The sequence below is a fragment of the Oncorhynchus keta genome, chromosome 35 (genome assembly GCF_023373465.1).
Source record: "Oncorhynchus keta strain PuntledgeMale-10-30-2019 chromosome 35, Oket_V2, whole genome shotgun sequence".
In the NCBI taxonomy this organism is placed as follows: Eukaryota; Metazoa; Chordata; class Actinopteri; order Salmoniformes; family Salmonidae; genus Oncorhynchus; species Oncorhynchus keta.
In genome coordinates this window covers 43,047,285-43,074,681 of record NC_068455.1, presented here as the reverse complement: position 1 = coordinate 43,074,681, position 27,397 = coordinate 43,047,285, and the positions used below count along the sequence as shown (strand labels likewise).

General features: G+C 42.4%; 1 protein-coding gene across 1 annotated transcript in view; it reads right to left on the bottom strand.

Moving 5' to 3' along the window:
- The window catches only part of LOC118368527 (parkin coregulated gene protein), a 258,968-nt gene extending 231,894 nt beyond the window's left edge, over positions 1-27,074 (bottom strand). The window contains exon 1 of the mRNA XM_035752689.2: positions 26,851-27,074. Within this exon, the coding sequence (XP_035608582.1) occupies positions 26,851-26,925 (75 nt within the window). The 5' untranslated portion in view covers positions 26,926-27,074. The remainder of the gene's footprint in view (positions 1-26,850) is intronic.
- Between the last annotated feature and the right edge of the window lie 323 nt (positions 27,075-27,397).

The following is a 27,397-nucleotide window of genomic DNA, read 5'->3' as shown; positions in this document are numbered from 1 at the left end:
GATTAAGTTGAGCCAATGGCCACAGGATAAATTGACCCAATGGTTGAGCCAATGGCAAGTTGAGAAAACGGAAGTGTTTTTTTCATTCCAGGTGGAATCATAGCTGCTGGAAGAAGAAAGTGAAATAATGTTTCCAAAATTATATCAAATCAAATCAAAATGTATTTGTCACATACACATGGTTAGCAGATGTTAATGCGAGTGTAGTGAAATGCTTGTGCTTCTAGTTCCGACAATGCAGTAATAACCAACAAGTAATCGAACTAACAATTCCAAAACTACTACCTTATACACACAAGTGTAAGGGGATAAAGAATATGTACATAAAGATATATGAATGAGTGATGGTATAGAGCGGCATAGGCAAGATACAGTAGATGGTATCGAGTACAGTATATACATATGAGATGAATATGTAAACAAAGTGGCATAGTTAAAGTGGCTAGTGATACATGTATTACATAAAGATGCAGTAGATGATATAGAGTACAGTATATACGTATACATATGAGATGAATAATGTAGGGTATGTAAACATTATATTAGGTAGCATTGTTTAAAGTGGCTAGTGATATATTTTACATCATTTCCCATCAATTACCATTATTAAAGTGGCTGGAGTTGAGTCAGTGTGTTGGCAGCAGCCACTCAATGTTAGTGGTGGCTGTTTAACAGTCTGATGGCCTTGAGATAGAAGCTGTTTTTCAGTCTCTCGGTCCCAGCTTTGATGCACCTGTACTGACCTCGCCTTCTGGATGATAGCGGGGTGAACAGGCAGTAGCTCGGGTGGTTGTTCTCCTTGATGATCTTTGTGGCCTTCCTGTGACATCGGGTGGTGTAGGTGTCCTGGAGGGCAGGTAGTTTGCCCCCGGTGATGCGTTGTGCAGACCTCACTACCCTCTGGACAGCCCGCCAGGATGATCTCGATTGTGCATCTGTAGAAGTTTGTGAGTGCTTTTGGTGACAAGCCAAATTTCTTCAGCCTCCTGAGGTTGAAGAGGCGCTGCTGCGCCTTCTTCACGATGCTGTCTGTGTGGGTGGACCAATTCAGTTTGTCTGTGATGTGTACGCCAAGGAACTTAAAACTTACTACCCTCTCCACTACTGTTCCATCGATGTGGATAGGGGGGTGTTACCTCTGCTGTTTCCTGAAGTCCACAATCATCTCCTTCGTTTTGTTGACGTCGAGTGTGAGGTTATTTTCCTGACACCACACTCCGAAGGCCCTCACCTCCTCCCTGTAGGCCGTCTCGTCGTTGTTGGTAATCAAGCCTACCACTGTTGTGTCGTCCGCAAACTTGATGATTGAGTTGGAGGCGTGCGTGGCCACGCAGTCGTGGGTGAACAGGGAGTACAGGAGAGGGCTCAGAACGCACCCTTGTGGGGCCCCAGTGTTGAGGATCAGCGGGGTGGAGATGTTGTTGCCTACCCTCACCACCTGGGGGCGGCCCGTCAGGAAGTCCAGTACCCAGTTGCACAGGGCGGGGTCGAGACCCACGGTCTCGAGCTTGATGACGAGCTTGGAGGGTACTATGGTGTTAAATGCCGAGCTGTAGTCGATGAACAGCATTCTCACATAGGTATTCCTCTTGTCCCGATGGGTTAGGGCAGTGTGCAGTGTGGTTGAGATTGCATCGTCTGTGGACCTATTCGGGCGGTAAGCAAATTGGAGTGGGTCTAGGGTGTCAGGTAGGGTGGAGGTGATATGGTCCTTGACTAGTCTCTCAAAGCACTTCATGATGACGGAAGTGAGTGCCACAGGGCGGTAGTCGTTTAGCTCATTTACCTTAGCTTTCTTGGGAACAGGAACAATGGTGGCCCTCTTGAAGCATGTGGGAACAGCAGACTGGGATAGGGATTGATTGAATATGTCCGTAAACACACCCGCCAGCTGGTCTGCGCATGCTCTGAGGGCGCAGCTGGTGATGCCGTCTGGGCCTGCAGCCTTGCAAGGGTTAACACATTTAAATATTTTCCTCACGTCGGCTGCAGTGAAGGAGAGTCCGCATGTTTTGGTTGCGGGCCGTGTCAGTGGCACTGTATTGTCCTCAAAGCGGGCAAAAAAGTTATTTAGTCTGCCTGGAAGCAAGACATCCTGGTCCGTGACGGGGCTGGTTTTCTTTTTGTAATCCGTGATTGACTGTAGACCCTGCCACATACCTCTTGTGTCTGAGCCGTTGAATTGCAGTCTTGGAGTGTGGAATCAGATTAGTCGGACCAGCGTTGAACAGACCTCAGCGCGGGAGCTTCTTGTTTTAGTTTAATTATTCATGTCTGAACACTGAACTTGGGCAGCACACACGCCAAATATCGAACAGCTTGTTGCGTTGCAGCCATAGAAATATAACCAATAGAACACAGCTAGCACATAACGTTCTGAGAACCATGTTTTTTAGAGCTTGGTGAGAGCGGGGTTGTCCTATGGTTATATTGAATGCAATCATCCCATAACGTTTCTACTGGTTTCCTCATGGTTCTATTTAAAGTAATGGCTTCAAATTGTTCAGAGAATGTTAAGAAACAACGTTCTTCTGTGGAAATTTCAGTACTTCAGCATACCGTTTTATGCAGGTTTCTTAATGGTTATTTTTAAAGTCATGTTCTCAGAACGTTCAGAGAACATTGAGAAACAAAGTTCTTCTGTGGGAATTCCAGTACTTCGGCATAACGCTTTCTGCGGGTTTCCTCGTGGTTCAATTTAAAGTCCTGTTCTCAGATCATTTAGAAAATGTTACATAAAAAAACACAAGAAAACATTAGTAACGTTTTTCATTATTATTCTACATTATTGAATAATAGTGAAGACATCAAAACTATGAAATAACACATACGGAATCATGTAGTAACCAAACAACTGCTAAACAAATCTAAATATATTATATATTTGAGATTCTTCAAACAGCCATCCCTTTGGCTTGAAGACAGCTTTGCATACTCTTGGCATTCTCTCAATCAGCTTCACCTGGAATGCTTTTCCTTGAAGGAGTTCCCACATATGCTGAGCACTTGTTGGCTGCTTTTCCTTCACTCTGTGGTCCGACTCATCCCAAACCATCTAAATTTGGTTGAGGTCGGGTGATTGTGGAGAACAGGCCTTTATGCCCTGAGGAAAATCAAACCAGGAAGTGGCTTCTATTTTGAAAACTCAATGTTCCATAGCCTGCCTTTGCTCCATTTAATTTAATCTTTATTTTACTAGGCAGGTCAGTTAAGAACAAATTCTTATTTTCAATGACGGCCTAGGAACAGTGGGTTAACTGCCTGTTCAGGAGCAGAACGACAGATTTGTACCTTGTCAGCTCAGGGATTTGAACTTGCAACCTTTCAGTTACTAGTCCAACGCTCTCACCACTGGGCTACCCTGCCACCCCAGGGATAAAGGGACATCAACCAGATTACTTTTCCTATCGCTTCCTCAAGATGTCAACAGTCTTCAGACATAGTTTCAGGCTTTTATTTTGAAAAATGAGCGAGAAAGATAACATCGCGTCATTGTATGGCCGGGTGCCAGCAGCGTTTTGTATGTGTAACAGAGTTTGGGCAGCCATTGCCTTTCCCTCTCCGACTGAAAAAGACAGTTGCGGTTGATATATTATCAATTATATATTTTAAAAACAACCTGAGGATTGATTATAAAAAATGTTTGACATGTTTCTGTGGACATTACGGATACTATTTGGAATTTGTCTGCGTTGTCGTGACCGTTCTTTCCTGTGGAATTCTGAACATAACGCGCCAAACAAACAGGGGTATTTTGAATATAAAAATAATCTATGGAACAAAAGGAACATTTATTGTGTAACTGGGAGTCTCGTGAGTGAAAACATCCGAAGATCATCAAAGGTAAACGATTCATTTGATTGCTTTTCTGATTTTCGTGACCAAGCTACTTGATGCTAGGTGTACATAATGTTTTGTTGAGCGATCGATAAACTTACACAAACGCTTGGATTGCTTTCGCTGTTAAGCATATTTTCAAAATCTGACACGACAGGTGGATTAACAAAAGGCTAAGCTGTGTTTTGCTATATTGCACTTGTGATTTCATGAATATAAATCTTTTTTGTAATATTATTTGAATGTGGCGCTATGCAATTCAGCGGTTGTTGATGACAATTATCCCGTTAACGGGATGGCAGCCATAAGAAGTTAATAACATTAACGGTAGTCACGTCATGACATGTCCTATTTGTGCTTGGAGTTCAAAACAGTTAACTTAAGCTAGTTTAATAAAAAAGTCTTATTGAAACGTGTTCTCAGAACATTATTTAATTACCTTCAAATAACCTATAATTTCCGTTCTCAGAACATTTTAAAAAAACATTAAGTTTTAACGGTCAGGAAACTTATGGCTTCCCACAACTTCCAAGGAACCAAATGTGCTTGCTGGGAAGGGTTTTGGAACCTCACCCTGGTAATTTGACTGGTAAACTCATGAGTATGCTCAAAATGGCTGTCAGTTCTGGCTTGAATGGGCACTTTTGTTCTATGGATTTTATTTATCTTCGCGCTGTCAGTGAATAGTTAAAGGCCTTTCGCATGTTCCAAAATACAATCGCAGAAAAAATATTTGGAAAGCAAAAGCCTACTGCTGAGAAGAGTAATTTGTCTGTAGAAGCAAAAACAAACTGGAACGAACAGCACTGTTTTTCAAAGTAGCTCAGGCCGATCTTGAGACCATCACCGGTGCAGTGAGAAGCCTGAGCGACGCAAACTCATGCTAACTTCATCATTAGGTGAGTCAGTGGCACTCGTGATGTAACATATGATACTGGAGCTCCGAGGCATGCGTCGAAATCGTAAGCAGCTAACTTCAAAGCAGTGTGTCGATGCGTGTATCACTTTAACAGGGGTACGTCATCAATAACGTCAAAAGTTTTGTTTAATCACTTGCTTTTTCAAACCGTTTGTTGCAAAATGCAAGATCCTACTGATTTTGCCGTGGTTCCGGTGCTTTCTTCGATTAAGCTGCTTTCAAAAGCTTACCTCTACTAGATACCATACTTATACTACTAGTTAGGATTTTGTATACAGAAATACACCTGACCAGTAGCTTAGCAGGTAGAGTAGGAAACTTTAGAACATTGAGGGTGAAAGGTCAAATCACGTTACAGGCACACTATTTAGAAAATAGTTTTATGTGGTTTCTGCACTGTTCAAATAATTTGTTTTATTTAGTATCATATAAGTTTTTGTCTTAAGCATCCTAAATAATGCCATAGATTCAGTTTTAGAAAACGAGTAAACTTGAAGGAAAAAAATGAAAGCATGATGTAAGACGCGCCACCTGTCAATCCAACGGACTATAGGATGTTTAAGCCAATGACTTACTGCTGCACCACTGAGTTTTGAAAACATCAGTAGAGGAGGGAAAAAAGTCTGATAATCACATGTTGCTATTTATTGCTGACCAGCATATGTATGTGACCGACATGCTCGATTTGGTCTTATGTAGCAAAATTTGAAAATGTGTTTTTTACATTGGATAAAAGTAGAAACTCAGAGCTAGAAAATTGTATATCCAGAAAATGGTATATCATACACTACAGTTGAGGAACAATGGGAAAGTAATTCTGCTTTGAAAGTTGATACACTTGTAACCTCACTTTTGAGAAAATGGATCTTGAATGTTTTGGTACCTCCTGGAGAGCTCTTCTTTGTCTACACCCATTCAGCATTGTTCACACCCTTTTAAGCTTTAGCCCCACCCCTCCCTTTAAGGATTCACATGTAAAGCTATGTACTAAACAACAAAAGATTTCAAGACTAAAGGCTGGGTTATACTATGGGTGTGTTTGTACATTTAATCTGGAGTGCCAGTGTGCTCTGGGCGTTCGTAAACTCAGAGTGTTGTCAGATTGGTCGTTCGTAAATTCAGAGCGTCTGGCCAGAAAGTAGGGTTGATCCGAGCATTCTGATCTAACAACAGCAGTCAAGCACCCAAGCTAGCTTGCTAGCTACTTCCAGACATAAATGAGAGAACAGCTCACTCTGACCATTTTAGCTGGTGAAGCTGTTTTTATGTTATCCAGAGCGTTTGTCACTGCAACTGTGCTGCTGGCAACAATTTTTTGGGTTAGGCTGTTTTTATTTTATACAGAGCGTTGGTGACTGCAACTGTGCTGCTGGCAACAATTTTTTGGGTTAGGCTGTTTTTATTTTATACAGAGCGTTGGTGATTGCAACTGTGCTGCTGGCAATGCTTTTTTTGCCAACGTTTACCTGCCATATTCAACTGGTGTTGAGCGTTCGTAAATTCATCAGTTATTCTGCGCTCTGGCACACTCAGACAAGAGTGCAAAATCAGAGTAGATAGCCAGAGCGAATTTACTAGCTACGTCTATCGACAGTTGTCGCTCTGACATTGTAAACATTCTATTGAAATAGCTACTTGCATAGTGGAGTCTTTTGTTTCGACATGTACCTAGCTTGCTAAAAAAATGAACCATTATCCCAAATCATAACATTACTACACTGCATGAATCTGCTCAAATTAGGCAAAACTAGCAATGCAAATGGCTCTGAGATATGAATAATATTACTACACAGATCATACATGTAATGTTAGCTAGCTAGCCAACCAGCTAACAGTACACTTTAACCTCTCTGGGATCGTTCGGGACATGAGCGTCCCACCTCGCCAACAGCCAGTGAAATTGCAGGGCGCCAAATTCAAACAACAGAAATCTCATAATTAATATTCCTCAAACATACAAGTTTTTTACACCATTTTAAAGATAAACTTCTTGTTAATCCAAACACAGTGTCCGATTTCAAAAAGACTTTACGGCGAAAGCACACCATGCGATTATGTTAGGTCAGCGCCTAGCCACAGAAAACCATACAGCCATTTTCCAAAGGAGAGGTGTCACAAAAGTCGGAAATAACATTAAAATTCATCACTAACCTTTGATGATCTTCACCGGATGGCACTCCCAGGACTCCATGTTAGACAATAAATGTTTGTTTTGTTCGATAAAGTTAATCTTTATGTCCAAATACCTCCTTTTTGTTTGCGCGTTTAGTACAGTAATCGGAATGCACAAAGTGCAGGCACAAAGTCCAGATGAAAAGTCAAAAAAGTTCCATTAAAGTTTGTTCGTAGAAACATGTCAAACGATGTATATAATCAATCTTTAGGGTGTTTTTATCATAAATATTCAATGATGTTTTAACCGGACAATACAGGTTTTCATTTGAAAGTAAAGAGAATGAACCTCGCGCTCACGGCCACGCGCGATAAACAACTCATGGCTTTCAGCTGAGCCACTTACTCTGGGTGCTCTTATTATCTCCCCTTTCACAATAGAAGCCTGAAACAACTTCTAAAGACTGTTCACATCTACCGGAAGGAAGCCTTAGGAAGTGCAATCTGACACCACAGACACAGGATATTGGCTAGGCAATCACTTTAAAAACTACAAACCTCAGATTTCCCACTTCCTGGTTGGATTCTTCTCAGGTTTTTGCCTGCCATATGAGTTCTGTTATACTCACAGACATTATTTTAACCGTTTTGGAAACTTTAGAGTTTTTTCTATCCAAATCTAGACCTAATCTGAGCCTGAGTAAGAGGCTATTTACTCTGGGCACGCTTTTCATCCAAACTTCCCAATGCTGCCCACTATCCCAATGAAGTTAACTTAAAATGAAAACAACTTTCTGACAAAATTAGAAAAGTGTAATATTGGAAAATGTAACTAGTTGGACTCTCTTATGTGTATACATGGATGGACGCTTCTCCCTCTCTGTCACGGATGTTAAGGTTGCCCTTAGTTTGAAGATGTATTCCAGAGCCTTTTGTGTTCTCTTTTTGACTCCATCTGCATATTTGCAATCAAACCCCAGAATTTTCTCCATATCCTTGGCTATCATATACTCTTAATTCCACTGATTTCAAACTCGAAATGTCCCCCAGAAAGTGGAGAGCAACACTTATGCAGTTCTACTACGTGATATCTTTCAAAAAAGCTGCATTAGAAAGGATTACATACACATCCTGACTAGCTCATATTATAGACAGAAGCATGCTACATGGCAGACCAATCCGAACTCATCTCTTGGCATGTACAGCCCACTCATTATCTCAGCCAATCATGGCTAGCGGAAAGATTGCTGACTTTTTCCATGGCTAACCCAACTAGGCTTGTAACTTAACAATTGTTTTCGTATTTACAGATGGCATACAAGTATGTTATTCAGGCACATGAAAGTTTACATGTTCCATTGCAAATAAATTAATTAAAAATCCTACAATGTGATTTTCTGGATTTGTTTTTCTCATTTTGTCTGTCATAGTTGAAGTGTACCTATGATGAAAATTACAGGCCTCTCTCATATTTTTAAGTGGGAGAACTTGCACAATTGGTGGCTAACTAAATACTTTTTTGCCCCACTGTATGTCACTAATGTGCATTGTGAACGGATAATGAAGCTCCATGTAAATCAACCTATTTTTGACACAATTGGCTGGAAAGCCTCAATGCTTCCGGAAGCTTTGTTTCCCCATCACTTAGTGCCACCAGAAAGTTGATTTAGTAGCCTACAATATATTGTACAATCTGTGTGTCTCACTTATTTTTATTGGCCCTGGGCGACTGTCAAGACCAAAGCCTGGTTTCCTAAAAGCATCTCAAGGCTACGTTCATCACAGAACCATAGGATTCTATTGCCACTCATTTTGGTCATTTGTGAGGCATAAAAAACTATTCTGATAAATTCTCCTGTCATGTAGGCCTAAAGGACGTAGAATTGCATGAAATGCATTTATAAAAGGCCAAAAAAGATTCTGACCCTGCTAAGATTTAGCCCTGTGTGTAATCCTAAAAATGCTTCTGATGAACTGTATGCCACTAGGCAAATCTGATGATAGAATAACGTTATTATAACTCAAAACATCTTCCTCAGCTATGAGCGTAATGCAAGGCATTATCGCTGGGATATGAGGTAACAACAGGGCCTGGCCTATGTTAAAAATGTTTCAAAAGCCTCCTGAGTGGAGCACGGTCTTAGGCACTGCGTCTCAGTGTTGCGGCGTCACTACAGCCTTGGGTTCAATCCCAGGTTGTGTCACAACCAGCCATGTTCGGGAGTGAGTTGGTGTTAAGAAGCGTGACTTGATCTTTGCCTCTCCCGAGCACGTTGGGGAGTTGCAGCGATGAGACAAAAAGTGTTTGTTAGGCGTTAAGCCTGTGTTAAAAGATGCTTACAATTATTAAGGACATTTTCACATGTGAAATTTGGTTTCCTGGAGTGTTTGTGAGAATTCTACAGACTAGGTTTTCGCTTTCACAAGAACTGACAATAACAGGGTGAGATAAGCAAGATGCACAGTTAGCGAGCTAGCTTTTTGACAACGGGCAAAAAAAGTTATGCACTGCCGTGTCACAATAGCTGGTACTCGGGTCCTGGATCTTAGATCCACTACTCATGCAGGTCCAGGATTTGTTTCAGACAGGGTTTGTTTGCGTTTCACACATGCTTTATAGCGGATCAGGGTACCAAATGCTCAAGGATCTGGATCATAAGGGGATATATGAAAGCGCCCTAAAATAATTGTGTTTGGGAAATAAAGATATACATAGTTTTACTAAAAAGGTAGTGGTAATATTTCATTCAGTACAGAAAATTTGTAGGCGGTTAACTTACCTGTAGCTGAACTTAACCCGGGTTTGGGGTAAGTTGTGCCAAGAGGCCACTTCTTTTTGGACAAGCTGTGTTTTCAAAACTGTAATGATTACATGAATTCTGATTATGTCCAGGGATACACACCATTTTGAAATATATGTAGATATCTTTGTTAGAAAGAATACTATATTTCCCTTAACTGAGCGGATGCTGAATGGCTCAACTTATCTCACACCCCCCTAAGCTATGAAGAAATAGAGGAAGAGGCAGCCTATTCAGTGTGGGTTTCTACAATCAGCTTAAGCTTCTCGTTCTTTGCTAAACACGCATGGTTGCTGGCTGCGGAGGTGACTCGATAGCTGTGGTGCGCGCATGCTAAGCAATAATTAACTCGCAATATGTGCAATGTAAATGTCCTGCTGACTTCACTAAGGGTGAATATCATATGATCCAAACAGAGCTATGGTTTACTTCCATCAGTATAAACGTCTCACCTCACTATGGTAATTGGGAAAGTTTGACCACTTAGCAACATCAACATTGTTTTGTGTGCCCATAAGAATGATGAGTTACTATGGCAGGAACATTAGCATATTGAAATGTAAAACTTCTCTTATCACTTCATCATTTGCTCAACTAAAGCCAGGGACCGTTGTGAATAGATACTAGGCCTACATGCCTTACTAATAAATCAACCTAAACTCAGGGGTAGTAAAATAGTCCATTTAAATCCTGAAAAATGAATTAAATACAAAATAATGATGTTTTATTGCCACATACACCAGATAGGTGCAGTGAAATGTGTGGTTTAAAAGTATGATATGTTACATTTAGTTTGGTATGTATTCATTTGTGGATGTCCATCATCCATTTTGTGTGATATGTTACGAATTAGAATTTGCATATGTGACTAATTGCAATTTGTACAATAAGTTACAAATTTGCTAAACTTTTATGTTACGAATTACAATTTGCTGTGGCTAACGTTAGCGAGGTGGCCAATGCGAACGTTAGCTAGGCTAGGGATTAGGGTTAGGAGTTAGTTTAAAAGGATAAGGTTAGGTTTAGGGGAAGGGTTACAAAGAAGCCAAAAAGTAGTAAGTATTTGCAAAGTTGCTAATTAGCTCAAGTTGGCCATGATGAGATTCAAACACGCAATCCTTGGGTTGCTAGACGTTCACATTATAGGTCTACCCATCCACCCGACCAACCAGCCTACTTTTGTTTTTGCCTTAAGTAACCTTCTGTCTTATGAACCATACAAAACATAACATATCATACTAATTTGAGTGTCCCAGATTTACATTCACTATGTTACGTCTGGTCTATGAAACCACGCTGATAAATAGGCATAGCCTAAGTGCCGAATGCCAAAATATGCAACAAACAATGTTGGCCTACTGTATAAATAATCTACTGTTGCATTTTAGGCCTAAAACCTAGGCCTTTTTACAAAACACTGAGAGGGCTGTTTGTCAAAATGTCCCACTATAACCTACTTCCTGGCTCAGAAGATGGGTTTACTTGACCAATCAATAGGACATGTCAATTAGGACTGATGGGCTCTGATATCTATTACATTCTCCTGATCCATCTTCATCTAAAATGGACAGGAGTGGTCTGGGGGAGCCAGACTGTCTTTGGAAATTACTCATTCAGTAGTTTAACTCAAAGTCTATGAGGTCTAGCCTATCACCTCTGGGGATACTCGATGGCCATGCCTTTCTACCTTGTGTTTGTGCTCAAATAGAGATGGAGAGTAAGGTACAAGCTGACAGACACGGCTTGTAATGCCAGCTATTAGCTTGATACAGAAGGCTGGTTAAATAAATAAATAAATAAGAAAGAGTATGAAAGGGTCGAAGTGAGGCTGTCAGTGAGGTGCAGCACCTGTTCTGCATCCTTAAATACAGGTACATCTTCATTGTGCTTTACCTGCATTTTCTGCACTGGATGAAGACATTTCAGAAGCGCGCGTGCGCGCACACACACACACATTTACATTACATTTACATTACATTTAAGTCATTTAGCAGACGCTCTTATCCAGAGCGACTTACAAATTGGTGCATTCACCTTATGACATCCACACACACACACACCAGGCAATGTAACAACAAAAAGGCAACATTTTTGAAAGAGAACTCTATTAATGGACTAAATCTGAATGACAGTCTGAATGACAGTCAGAAAATGTGTCCAGCAAGTGCCTATTCTCCCTTTTCTCTTCCTCTCATTCTTCCTCTTACTCATTTGAGGGTCAATATCCAGGCTGGTGATTAATAATAATAATGACCTCTACACCAGGTGGTATCAGAGGAAGGCTGTAAAAATGGTAAAATACTCCAGCCAACAAAGTCATAGACTATTCTCTTTGCTACCGCACGGTAAGCGCTACCGGTGCACCAAATCTGGAACCAACAGGAGTGGTCCCTGAACAGTTTCTACACCCAAGCCATAAGACTGCTAAATAGTTAACCAAAGACCCCCCCTCCCTCCCCCTTTGCACTAACTCTTTTCACTCATCACATGTGCTGTTGCTACTGCTTATTATCTATCCCGTTATCTAGTCACTTGACACCTACCCATATGTACATTCACCTCTGAAGGTAAATAATGTACTTACATTCAGTCATTTTGCTCTGAGTTGTCATCCTGAGGGTCCCAGAGATAAAATGTAGCATAGTTTTTTAAAATCTATTTTTATATACAAATGTAGTGACTGGGTTCTACAGTTTGAAGCCCTGCTGTCTCTGGCTCCACACCCAACCTGCCCGGCCATCTAGATGTGTGAAAGTTAGTGTATAAGGTAATGATCCATCATGTATGATATTCCTGGGAGTGTGTAAACTTACATTTTGTATTACCATATCATTTTTTGTATCTTCTCTATAGTTATGTACTTCAAAAAACATCAATTTACCAATTCGGCACATTTGGGCAGACTTGATAAAATATATTGTGCACTATTGCAATGCTTCACAAGATCAATCTGAAACGTTGCATACACACACAAAATCTAAATTGCGCCTAGACTCCTATATTATATTATGGGCTTTCTCTTGCATTTCAAAGATGATGGACACATTTTTTTTTAAACGCCTGTTGTTTGTTTTTTTGTATTATCTTTTACCAGATCTAATGTGTTATATTCTCCTACATTCATTTCAAATTTCCACAAACTTCACATTTTGCTTATCCTTGCTTCAGGTCCTGAGCTACAGGCAGTTAGATTTGGTTATGTAATTTTAGGCAAAAATTTTAAACAAGGGTCAGATTTATCCCTTTAAATGAGTGGATTTGGCTATTTCAGCCACACCCGTTGCTGACAAAATCAAGCACACTGCCATGCAATCTCCATAGACAAACATTGGCAGTAGAATGGCCTTCCTGAAGAGCTCACTTTCAATGTGGCACTGTCATAGGATGCCACCTTTCCAACAAGTCAGTTCATCAAATTTCTGCCCTAATAGAGCTGCCCCGGTCAACTGTAAGTGCTGTTATTGTGAAGTGGAAACGTCTAGGAGCAACAACGGCTCAGCCGCGAAGTGGTATGCCACAGAAGCGATTCTGAGATTCTGTGCTTCCAACTTTGTGGAAACAGATTGGGGAAGCCCCTTTCCTGTTTCAGCATGACAATGCCCGGGTGCACAAAGCGAGGTCCATACAGAAATGGTTTGTCAAGATCGGTGTGGAAGAACTTGACTGGCCTGCACAGGGCCCTGACCTCAACCCCATTGAATACCTTTGGGATTAATTGGAATGACGACTGCGAGCCAGACCTAATCACCCAAAATCAGTGCCCGACCTCACTAACGTTCTTGTGGCTGAATGGAAGCAAGTCCCCGCAGCAATGTTCCAACATCTATTGGAAAACCTTCCCTCAACATCTAGTGAAAAGCCTTCCCAGAAGAGTGGAATCTGTTAAAGCAGCAAAAGAGGGACCAACTCCATATGACCATGATTTTGAAATTATATTTTTGACGAGCAGGTGTCCACATACTTTTGGTCATGTAGTGTATCTACCTCAATTAATTCGTACCCCTACACATAAACACTGTATTGGTACCTTGTGTATATAGCCAAGTTATTTATACTCATTGTGTATGAATTCCTTGTGTTATTATCTTTCTTTTATATTTTTCTCTGCATTTTTGGGAATAGCCCGTAAGTAAGCATTTCAATGCTAGTTATTTTGCTACTGTAGCATGTCTCTGTTCCTGCCAGGAGAGGGAGAGAGTCATTTCAGGAAGCCAGTGACAGGTTGCCCCGTCATTCCATTATCCCATTCATCCTACCAACAACCAACCTGATTATGGAACGCCGTTTGGGTCTTTGCGTGTCTCCCCCAAAAAAGAAACAATTCTATTACAGAATGTTGTATGGGCTGAATTTGCACGTGCAAGCCAAGAGCCACCATTACAATCACTGTCACAGCTGTACAATACTGCATTGGTAATAAGGCATTATTTGTTCGACCCAATAGGAAAACGTTTGTGTGAGCATTTGAAATTAGATCAGGTCAAAAGAGCAGGATCCACATTTTTTGCATATATCTTTGAAACAGATGTTATTTCCAACTTCTGTGGTAGCTATCTAGCTTTACCTAGCTTGCACCAGTGGCACCTAGCTTGCACTAATGCAACCGTCCTGAAAACAATATTCTTCGTATTAGCTATGTAGCTACTTGTTGTTCTCCTATTGAAATAACTAGCTAGCCAGCTACTTAACCCTGTTGTCCAAAACTAATGTTATAAATAGCCAGCTAGCTTCACCTGGCTAATATGGCTTGACCTGACCGGGTTATGTGTTGTGAAAAGAGTCTATTCGGTGACACCCACAGAAAATCACTGTGATGAGTTTACACCAGTGTTTTCTCTGCATTCATTTACAGTGGGGCAAAAAAGTATTTAGTCAGCCACCAATTGTGCAAGTTCTCCCACTTAAAAAGACGAGAGAGGCCTGTAATTTTCATCATAGGTACACTTCAACTATGACAGACAAAACGAGGGGAAAAAATCCAGAAAATCACATTGTCGGATTTTTAATGAATTGATTTTCAAATTATGGTGGAAAATAAGTATTTGGTCAATAACAAAACTTTATCTCAATACTTTGTTATATACCCTTTGTTGGCAATGACAGAGGTCAAAGGTTTTCTGTAGGTCTTCACAAGGTTTTCACACACTGTTGCTGGTATTTTGGCCCATTCCTCCATGCAGATCACCTCTAGAGCAGTGATGTTTTGGGGCTGTTGCTGGGCAACACGGACTTTCAACTCCCTCCAAAGATTTTCTATGGGGTTGAGATCTGGAGATTGACTTGGCCACTCCAGGACCTTGAAATGCTTCTTACAAAGCCACTCCTTCGTTGCCCGGGCGGTGTGTTTGGGATCATTGTCATGCTGAAAGACCCAGCCATGTTTCATCTTCAATGCCCTTGCTGATGGAAGGAGGATTTCACTCAAAATCTCACGATACATGGCCCCATTCATTCTTTCCTTTACACGGATCAGTCGTCCTGGTCCCTTTGCAGAAAAACAGCCCCAAAGCATGTTTCCACCCCCATGCTTCACAGTAGGTATGGTGTTCTTTGGATGCAACTCAGCATTCTTTGTTCTCCAAACACGACGAGTTGAGTTTTTACCAAAAAGTTATATTTTGGTTTCATCTGACCATATGACATTCTCCCAATCTTCTTCTGGGTCATCCAAATGCTCTCTAGCAAACTTCAGACGGGCCTGGACATGTACTGGCTTAAGCAGGGGGACACGTCTGGCACTGCAGGATTTGAGTCCCTGGTGGCGTAATGTGTTACTGATGGTAGGCTTTGTTACTTTGGTCCCAGCTCTCTGCAGGTCATTCACTAGGTCCACCCGTGTGGTTCTGGGATTTTTGCTCACCGTTCTTGTGATCATTTTGATCCCACGGGGTGAGATCTTGCATGGAGCCCCAGATCGAGGGAGATTATCAGTGGTCTTGTATGTCTTCCATTTCCTAATAATTGCTCCCACAGTTGATTTCTTCAAACCAAGCTGCAGATTGCAGATTCAGTCTTCCCAGCCTGGTGCAGGTCTACAATTTTGTTTCTGGTATCCTTTGACATCTCTTTGGTCTTGGCCATAGCGGAGTTTGGAGTGTGACTGTTTGAGGTTGTGGACAGGTGTCTTTTATACTGATAACAAGTTCAAACAGGTGCCATTAATACAGTAATATGTAATGTAATATATGTAATATATGCCATTTAGCAGACGCTTTTATCCAAAGCGACTTACAGTCATGTGTGCATACTGTGACGGCCCTGAATTTTCTGAACCGTCTCAGTGCAGCTCCTTCCAATAGGGCGCTTTCCCTTTAATTCCCAATTAAATAGCCAGTATCAGCTGCACGAAAGTGGGGTTGTGATGGAGACGTGCATGAGTATGTGTTCAACCCTCAGTTCCGAAGCTTCTCTATTCCGTTTGTTTTGTTGCCGTTAAACGTGTGTTTTGTAGCCTAAGAGAGTTTACCCAGGATCGGATCCACTCTTTGCGTCCCTGGACTACACCTCTCCGTTCTTCGTGGCCTTTCTCCGCGGGAGATCTATTGGCGGATTGGATTGTCTGACTGACCGACTGACTACCACCTTTTTGTATACGGTATTTCATTTGTTTGGATGTGATGTATACTGTGATTTGTGTAGTTAGTGGTAGTTGAGGACTTAATTAAGAGTTGATCCGCTTTAAAGTTCTGTGGTAAAGTAATTGTTATATTGATTGTATGTTTAATAACTGGGTTTACGCTCCACGGAATGAACGGACAAACATCGCGTGACAAAAGTCACTTGAGTTCACTGAACTCCTTTACCGGGCAGGACTCTTTTTAGGCCCGAGGTACAGGACATTTCTGGAGGAACCAGAACTCATGTGATGTTATTATATGTGTGTGTGTAATCATTGTTGTTGCTAATACAACCCACGCAACAGAATATAGTTGTTTTTGAAGTTCTTTCCAATGTTTTAAGGGTTTATGAAAAGTTTATTTCCATCCTGACTTTTACATAAGTCCTTTGTATTGGTGTAGACTTGACAGACCAGATGGGACTCATTCCCACCCAAACTAAAAGGAGAAACCAATGTTTTCTCTGGTAGGCACAACCTACCTGGCACCCCTATAAATAATAACCTCAAGTCAAAACCGTTACATAAAAAATGGCACCCCAGATGGGACAGCTCAACATTGAGAACTAACCAAAGCAAATATTTTGTGTGGAATTAAAACAATGGATTCACCCCAAGATAATGTGCTCATCCATGTCATACCTGTCAATGGGAATACACAGGGCCATTCTGACCATCACGCTGACGATACAAATCATAATGTGAATGGAGATAATGGAGTTGATTTGGGCCAGAGCCCTGGGAATCTGAATGCTCGGCCTGAGCCACAGGCCACAGGCGGTCTAACCAGTTACTCACTTATTGACATGGATCTGTGTGGAAGTACTGAGCTAGTCCTCCCTCTGACACCCAACCTTCCTCCATTGTCTGGTTTATCTCCAGAGGTTGTAGTCTTACAACTTCAAGGTGACATCCTTGATATTCGTCGGACTCAACAACATCTCCAAACTCTTATCCACCATAAATTCAAATGTCTGAGGGAAGAGCAACAACAGAGTGCCATGGAATTCAAAAACTCACTGAGCACTCTAACCCACACGCTGACAGAGCTCAGTGAGAGTGGAAGACGGGAAATGACTGGTGCCATAGACAGGCAGTTTGACTACCAACGAAACCAACTCACTGCCACTCTCCAATGGCGCCTGCAACATCACCACACTGAGGTCCTCAAGGACGTTAATTCTGTTTTTTCTCCCATGGTTAACACTGTAGACCACTTGCAGACAGAGCTCTCTAATTGTGTTAAAATATTGGATGACGTGTCTGTGGACATGGCCTCCATTAGGCACAACTCCTTACACAGAGTTTCCCTGGTGTCCACTTCAGTTCAGACCACTGAGGGCCAAGCTGGCACCTCTGAACAGCCAAGACCAGGCCATGCTGCAGCCACACCTTGCAGGATGCAATCCACCATGCATCCTGGTGTTCATTTTCATTGTCCGATAACGCACTCCCCCTCTACTTCCTCAATCCCTCCTAGCTCGTTTGTTCGTGGTGATTTGAGTAGACTTCATCTGGGGGTGATGCCCATTAAATTGCAATTTCCCACCTTTGGGAAAAAAGATGACAGTCCTGATCCGCTAATGTATCTAGAAAGATGTCGTGACTTTCTTGCCCTCAATCCCCTGGCTGACGAAGAACTCCTTGCCACATTGAGGAATGTGTTGCATGGAACAGCTCGAGACTGGTGGGATGTGGCACGTCTCACCACTACCTCCTGGGCTGACTTTGAGGCCAAGTTTTCCTCTGCATTTCTATCTGAGGACTACACAGATGAATTGGCAGACAGAGTCAGAAATCGAGTACAAGGAGAGAAAGAGAGTATCCGTGACTTTGCATACGGTTACCACTCCCTGTGCAGAAGGTGGAAACCTGGCATTGAGGAGGAAGAGGTCATTAAATTGATCTTGAAGAACATCAACCCACTACTAGCCAGTCAACTCCGAGAACGAGTCACCACTGTCGATGGACTGGTTCGCTTGGGACAGCAGTTTGAGAAGGACAGAGAATGCCAACAGCAATATGACCAGAGAAAGAAACAGACACCCAAACAGTTACCCAAGACAGACCATCAACCACAGCCAGAGTCTCCAGCCAAGACCCCTCTCATGTTTTGTTGGAGATGTAGCCAAAAGGGACATTCTTCAGCTACATGTCCAAGACCGTATCAAGTAAACCCTTCCAGAAACCACAAATCACAACAGGCCAACACACCTAACTCTCTTCGCAGCAATGACCATCCTTCTCTGGGTGCTTTAACCAGAGCTGAAACCCCAAGAGTCACTGCCTACGCCCCCCCATCGACATCCCCTTCCTTTCAGTTAATACCGCACCAACTGGTGTTACCCCTGTCCATAGGCCCATGGACAGGAAGAGCCATCTTGGATACCGGGTCATCCTACACACTGCTCAATGAGAAACTGTGGAAGGAGGTTAACGGTCCACAATACAACTTGAAGCCGTGGACAGAAGGTCCACTCTATCTGGCTGATGGTGAGGCTAGACGACCACTTGGATGGAGTGAGGTAGAGTTCCGCCTGTGTAACCACTCCTATATGATTCCTTCTGTTATTCTACAAACCAGGAACCTTGCTTTTCCTGTCGTGTTGGGAATTGATTTCATGTACTTCAGTGGTGTCCAGATTGATATCGCACACAATTGCTACTGGTTTCCATACAATCCGAGCGAGAAGCATTTCTTCCAATCAGAAGCTATGAAGTTACATGATTGGGGTTCAAATGTGGCAGTCTTCTCTGCCATTGCTCCGGTACCACTAACCCTCGATAATCCTTCTGACGATCTCCTTTTACAGGCTGTGAGAAGAGCTCAGCTGGAACAGCCAGAGGAGTTAAGGCTGTTGGAACAGCTGCAGAATAATGCTGATGTATGTACTTCAAAGCTGGGACGCACCAGGCTCCTGAAGCACAAAATATTCCTTACACAGGAAATGCCGATCAAGCAAAAGCCATATCGTTTGTCCCCAGCGAAGCTAATCATCCAAAAGGGACTCATAAATGATATGTTAACCCAAGATATAATAGAACGTTCCTCCTCTCCCTGGGCTGCTCCTGTTGTCCTCATCCCAAAAAAGACTGGTGGTCTTAGATTTTGTGTGGACTATAGGAAGACCAACAATGTTTCCCAGACTGATGCCTATCCTCTTCCCACCATCCATGAGATCCTGGAGTCATTGTCTGGCGCTGTTGTGTTCACTACCCTTGACCTCAATAGTGGTTATTGGCAGGTTGAGATGGACCAGGAAAGCAAGGACAAGACTGCGTTTGTCTGTGCCGAGGGCTTGTTTTCCTTTAAGGTGATGCCCTTTGGATTAAAGAATGCCCCTGCCACTTTCCAAAGACTCATGGAGATTGCGTTAGGTGAGCTCAAAGGGAAGATCTGTTTCGTCTACCTGGACGATATAATTATCTACTCTCAGAACAGAGAAAGACACTTTCAAGATCTTCAAGCAGTGTTGGACAAGCTAAGAGAAGCTGGTCTGACCTTAAATATGAAGAAGAGCAACTTCTGCCAAACCTCCCTGAAGTTCCTTGGCCATATTGTGTCTTTCGACGGCATTCATGTGGATCCTGAAAAGACAAAGGCTGTACAAGACTTCCCTGTGCCAACCACACTCAAGGCCCTTCAACGGTTCCTTGGTATGGCTGGATGGTACCATCGGTTTGTGTCTAACTTCTCCCAGGTGGCAGAACCCCTCAACGCGATGAAGCGAAAAGGAGCGAAATTCCAATGGACGGCAGAGTGCCAGACTTCCTTTGAAACCCTGAAACGACATCTCGTCACACCTCCCATTTTAGGTCATCCCAACTTTGATTGCCCTTTTGTTGTTTACACTGATGCAAGTGATGTTGGACTTGGTGCTGTCCTAGTCCAACAGACTGGACTTGGCACTGAAGAAGTGCTAGCGTTCGCCAGTCGGACATTGAATGGAGCAGAACGGAACTACTCCACAACAGAGCAAGAGTGCCTTGCAGTGGTCTGGGCTTTGGAAAAGTGGAGGTACTACTTGGAGGAAGACACTTCACTGTGGTCACTGACCATTCCTCCCTTGTGTGGGTGTTCAAGACCAACAAACCAAGCACCAGACTCATAAGATGGGCTCTACGGTTGCAAGAGTTCACATTTGCAGTGGAATACAGGAAAGGAAAATACAACACTGTTCCAGATGCCTTGTCCAGAGCTCCTACTTGTGATAACGGTGGCCCTGATCTTACATGTGCTACTGTCCTGTCAAGCAGTCGAGACTCGCCCAAAACAGACTTTCCCATCTCTGATGAGGCAATATGGAAAGCTCAACAGGATGATCCAGAAGTACAGGCTTTGTACCAGACTATCCTGGAAGATGGAGAAAAGATGGTCAATCCTACCACAAAGCTGACCATCATTGAAGATAAAGTCTACCGAGTCGTACAACTACCTCACAGAACACTCTACCAAATGTACATACCGGACACTCTACGCCTACAACTGCTTCAACATTTCCATGAAGACCCATTAGCTGGTCATTTGGGCAGGTTCAAAACCTACAAGCGGTTGCAAGCGTTACTCTACTGGCCACATCTGAGCATGGATGTGAAGTCACACATCCGAAATTGTCAGGTTTGTCAAATGTACAAACCAGAAGGTAGAAAGCCTGCTGGCAAGTTGCAGCAAACGGTGGTTACCCGACCTTGGGAAATGTTAGGAGTGGATTTGATGGGTCCATTTCCTAGAAGCTCCAATCAGAATGTGTACATACTTGTTTTTGTTGATTACTATTCAAAGTGGGTGGAACTCTTTTCCCTGCGTCAGGCCACAGCAAGGACCGTCTCTAACATCCTTACGAAAGAGATCCTGACTCGCTGGGGAGTGCCTGATTACATCCTGTCTGATCGAGGTTCCCAATTTGTCTCTGATCTCTTTGAGGAGACCTGCCAAAGATGGAACCTGAGGCAGAAGTTGACCACGGCCTATCACCCACAGACCAATCTCACTGAGAGAGTAAATCGAACCTTGAAGACAATGATTGCTTCCTATGTAGGGACCCAGCACAAACACTGGGACAAGCACCTTCACGAGTTTCGATTTGCCCTGAATTCTGCTGTGCAAGAGTCCACTGGAGTCACACCTGCAGAGCTGAACCTAAGTCGTCCTCTCCGAGGACCCTTGGATATGGTGCTACAGCCCCAGCAGCTTACTCCAGACGCTGCTTGCTATGACCAGGTAGGCCATCTCCATGACTTGAGAGCTCTTGTCTCAAAGAACATGATCCAGGCTCGACTCAAGCAGAAGAGAAATTATGATAAGAACAGACGAGACATGCAGTTCCAGCTTCGTGATCGGGTGTGGCTTCGCTCTCATCCTTACTCGAAAGCTGAACAATTCTTCTCGGCCAAGCTCGCTCCTAAATGGCAAGGACCATATAGGATTGTGGAGCAGATGGGCCCTTTGAACTACCGAGTGGTGAAAGAGGACACGGGTGAAGATATGCGCATCGTCCATGTCTCACGCCTTAAGGCCTGTTACCCCTCGGCTGAGGAATTGGAGGCGATTGAGCGCCGCAAGGTCCTGGATATCTTTGAAGAGGATAGTGAGGATACTTTTCTCGGATTCCCAGACCCAGAAGTCTCGCACCTTAAGGCCTGTGACTCCTCAGCTGAGGAGCGTGAGCTCCAAAAAGTAATGAATATTTTTGTAGAGGAAAGTGATGAGGAGACCTTTCTCGGTTTCCCCGACCAAGATGTGCCTTCCAGGGCAATGGTCGGCTTTTTCCAGGGGAGGGGGTGTGTGACGGCCCTGAATTTTCTGAACCGTCTCAGTGCAGCTCCTTCCAATAGGGCGCTTTCCCTTTAATTCCCAATTAAATAGCCAGTATCAGCTGCACGAAAGTGGGGTTGTGATGGAGACGTGCATGAGTATGTGTTCAACCCTCAGTTCCGAAGCTTCTCTATTCCGTTTGTTTTGTTGCCGTTAAACGTGTGTTTTGTAGCCTAAGAGAGTTTACCCAGGATCGGATCCACTCTTCGCGTCCCTGGACTACACCTCTCCGTTCTTCGTGGCCTTTCTCCGCGGGAGATCTATTGGCGGATTGGATTGTCTGACTGACCGACTGACTACCACCTTTTTGTATACGGTATTTCATTTGTTTGGATGTGATGTATACTGTGATTTGTGTAGTTAGTGGTAGTTGAGGACTTAATTAAGAGTTGATCCGCTTTAAAGTTCTGTGGTAAAGTAATTGTTATATTGATTGTATGTTTAATAACTGGGTTTACGCTCCACGGAATGAACGGACAAACATCGCGTGACAAAAGTCACTTGAGTTCACTGAACTCCTTTACCGGGCAGGACTCTTTTTAGGCCCGAGGTACAGGACATTTCTGGAGGAACCAGAACTCATGTGATGTTATTATATGTGTGTGTGTAATCATTGTTGTTGCTAATACAACCCACGCAACAGAATATAGTTGTTTTTGAAGTTCTTTCCAATGTTTTAAGGGTTTATGAAAAGTTTATTTCCATCCTGACTTTTACATAAGTCCTTTGTATTGGTGTAGACTTGACGGACCAGATGGGACTCATTCCCACCCAAACTAAAAGGAGAAACCAATGTTTTCTCTGGTAGGCACAACCTACCTGGCACCCCTATAAATAATAACCTCAAGTCAAAACCGTTACAATACATTCTACGTATGGGTGGTCCCGGGAATCGAACCCACTACCCTGGCGTTACAAGCGCCATGCTCTACCAACTGAGCTACAGAAGGACCGGTAACGACAGGTAACGAGTGGAGGACAGAGGAGCCTCTTAAAGAAGAAGTTACAGGTCTGTGAGAGCCAGAGATCTTGCTTGTTTGTAGGTGACCAAATACTTATTTTCCACCTTAATTTGCAAATAAATTCATAAAAAATCCGACAATGTGATTTTCTGGATTTTTTTTCTCATTTTGTCTGTCATAGTTGAATTGTACCTATGATGAAAATTACAGGCCTCTCTCATCTTTTTAAGTGGGAGAACTTGCACAATTGGTGGCTGACTAAATACTTTTTCCCCCCACTGTAAGTGTGGTGCTGCGCCACGGCATAATTGCCGCCACACCAAAAGTAACATCCTATTTCTACCAAACATAGTTTAAATAAAGTTCTGTGAAGCACATTCGCTTTTCATGGTAAATAAATCATCTGTCTGGGTTCAACAGTTCTGAAGGTTATTTATCTCTGTGAGCTGTGGCAGGCAGCCTGCAACTCAAGAAACATGGCGCACCAGTGACCAGCAAGCGAGTGACTCGTGCGCAATACAGAAGCTCTGTGGCGCAAAACACAATTCACTTGAATCACCTCAGAGTGCACCTGCATGAGAAACTGCAAGAAAGGTACGTTAGCTAGCTAACTAGTTAACTACATAAGCTAGCTATAACCTGACAACTCTACTAACATAATTTAGATCTATAATGCTGCTGCCACAATTAACGGCAATTAGCTATAGAATATCCATAAGTATATTGATGATAGAAACACACTTAACTAACGTTACTAGTCTAGCAAGTTAGCTAACATTAGCTAGTTCGTTTGGAACTGTATAAAGTTCAAGCAAGATAGCTGCATTTATCTGTCTTCGATTTGATTTTTTTTTTCAGATTAGTTCATTGAAATATTTCCAGCCACAGCAGTGAAAGAGAAAGGGGGAGCAGGGACAAGAGTGTCAGGTAACGTTCACTTAGCAAGCTAACGCCAAATCACCCTGAATTAAATTAAACTTGCTTTAGTTAGCTAACTCTTTAAAAGCTTAAGCTATCGTGTAGACAGAGAAGGCAGCATCCCAAGAGTGAGGTAGGGATGCATGAGGGACAGAATAGCGGAGAGGAGAGAGCCAGGAGCGGAGATAAAGTAGAGAGGAGAGCAGAGTGGAACAGAGGAAAGGAAAGAGCCAGGAGGGGAGATGGAAGTAGAAAAGGAGAGAGGAGAGCAGAGTGGAACAGAGGAAAGGAGAGAGCCAGGAGGGGAGATGGAAGGAGAAAATGAGAGAGGAGAGTAGAGTGGAACAGGAAAGGAGAGAGCCAGGAGGGGAGATGGAAGGAGAAAAGGAGAGAGGAGAGCAGAGTGGAACAGAGGAAAGGAGAGAGCCAGGAGGGGAGATGGAAGGAGAAAATGAGAGAGAGGAGAGTAGAGTGGAACAGAGGAAAGGAGAGAGCCAGGAGGGGAGATGGAAGGAGAAAATGAGAAGGGAGAGCAGAGTGGAACAGAGGAAAGGAAAGAGCCAGGAGGGGAGATGGAAGGAGAAAAGGAGAGAGGAGAGCAGAGTGGAACAGGGGAAAGGAGAAAGCCAGGAGGGGAGCTGAAAGGAGATAGGAGAGCTGAGAGAAGGAGAAGAAAGAGGAGTAGATAAAAGGAGAGAAGAGGAGGAGGAGCGAGGACTAAGGCCAAGTGAGCACAACCGCCAATCCGGATGGGACACAAAACGGCTTAAAATGTACAGACTGATTTCCTTTGATTGGGCTAAGGGCTAAAAATGTTTGCATATTTAGTCTGTACTAGTCTACAGCATTATGTGGAGTGTTGTAATACTTGCTATCTGTAATAGTTTGGTTAATAATGGTTTATTTTAGTTTTTTCCTTTTAAAAAGTCACCAGAACCAAGGTTCAGTATATATACATGTTTTGTTTATATATTTATATATATATTTTTATTTTTTATTTTTTTTATGTACCCTTTATTTAATTAGGCAAGTCATTTAACAACAATGCTAATGTTCTCTGGGTGTCACTGAGTAGACTGATACTGTAACGGCTTTCCTCCTCCTCTTCTGAGGAGGAGTAGTAGGAAGGATCGGAGAACCAGAAAGTAGCGTGGTATGTATTCATAATGTAATTTAATGAGAATGAATACACAATACAAAAAGAACAAGAGAAACAAAATGAAAACCGAAAATGTCCAGAATGGTGCAAACACTGAAACGGAAAATAATCACCCATGAAACACAGGTGGGAAAAGGCTACCTAAGTATGATTCTGAATCAGAGACAACTAACAACACCTGCCTCTGATTGAGAGCCATACCAGGCCAAACACAAAAACACCACATAGAAAAAGGAACATAGACAACCCACCCAACTCACGCCCTGACCATACTATAACAAAGACATAACAAAAGAACTAAGGTCAGAACGTGACAGATACGCCATGTCATCGATCCACAATCCATAGGTAAGGCTGTACAGTGAAATAAGTATTCCAACAAAGTCTAAAACATCCAGTGTGATTAACATATTTTTGTCAAATGAGCAAATTATTGTCTTTTGTTGAATTTATATAATAATATTACAAATACAATTTAAAAGCAGCTTAACTTCTGTGAAAAAAAAGGTTTATTAAGTTGTTAAATAAAAGTTATTCAAATCTCAAACAGCAATACTTGATGTTTGTGATTCTGTCTTGTGCTCATAACATGCCAAACAGTAAAGCAATTCTGAAAAGGAATAGAGGTACCATTTGGGACAGCTCTGGATGGAAGGTGTATGTATGCCTTTAGTTGAAGTCTCGGTTAGAGAGGATGACAGGAGCTACCAAGGTCCAGAGGTAGAGACCCAAGCCTATCCAGCTAGAGCTAATCTTCACCCGTTTAGCATGATCTATTCTATTATGGCATGATTGCACTATTTGTATTCATTTGCATCACTTCCAATTAGACCTCTATTTTTATTTTGAAGGCGAACCGCAAATTCTACTATAGTGGCTATCCTTATTGTGGCTAGCTTCACATAGGTGGGTCCGACCACCATTAATCAAATAGGAACTGTCGTATAAATGCGTGTATTTTAGATAATGACACATAGCTAGATAGTTAGCTAGCTAACTATAGTTGCTGAAACAGATGATGCCGTTTTTGGGGAAGAACAGAACTTGGGGAAGTGCGCCAGACAAAACATGATCAGCATCATAGCGTAGGTATCGGTGAATCGTTGTGAAATATGAAATACGAGTAATCGTGTAATCAATGTGTAATAATTACGTAATAAATGTACGTGACGTGGTCATGTTCAGGTCCTGATTGGTCAACAAGCTTATTACGTCAAATAGTATTATTTGACACTTCAAATAGTGTTATTTGACATGTATCTTTTTTGACACACAAAGACCAAAACATACTGATGGCAGAGGGCGTGGGGCTACTGTGTGTATGACTATGCATGACAAAGCACAACACAATCACAATGCTGAACTTTTGGCGCAATTGTTTCAGCCGATCATGCCAGCAAATGTGACGTTAGCTACGTAGTAGATGAATCAGTTAATTTAGACTATTACTGTATAGTTAACAAGCTATGCCAAATATACTTCCCCTATGCCAAAATGACGTCGTCACGAGAAGTCATTGATTTGCTGATGCTGGTATTGTGTCTTTATGCAATCTTGTTAGAGTATTTTGTCAACTGGCTAGCTAGTTAACCAAGCTAGCGAGCAACAACATTATAACAATTAGAACAAGGGTTAGCTAACCTTAGTTATAGCTAAAGCTAGTAACTAGTTAGCTAGCTACACATCTTTAGATATGATGACTCAAACTTACCACTGAGTTCTTCATTGTTGACTTCACCGTAAACCCTTCCGTTTTCAGCTCCAGGGCTCTCATATTTGTGCACATGATACAAACTAAAACCTTAACACGTTTAAGGACTACCGTTAGATAAACTAAAATGTAACTTATTCACCGAGCAACATTAGCTAGCTACACTTCTGACACTGTTAGGGTTGTTACGGGTTCACTTTGAAGACGCCTTCCCGTTGCTATGCAGGGTGTTTCCATGGAAACGCCACGCTGTGCGCGCTCTTCCCTGCTGCAGCCAGGAGGAGCTACATGTGCTGAAAAACATGTGGATATAACCATAAGCACTGTAGCCTCCTGTCGGCTACTGCACTGCATAGTATTATACACAATAATAATTGTAACATCCTACTGTAACGTAGGCCTACATAGAGCCAAACCTCAGAGATCAAGTCAGTGCTCAGTTTTTCTAACAGAACAGGGCCAGTCTAATCTATTCATTAAGCACACTCAGGCACCTGTGCAAGTATTTTCAGATGGATATAAGACAAAGACTTATATTTTCTACAAG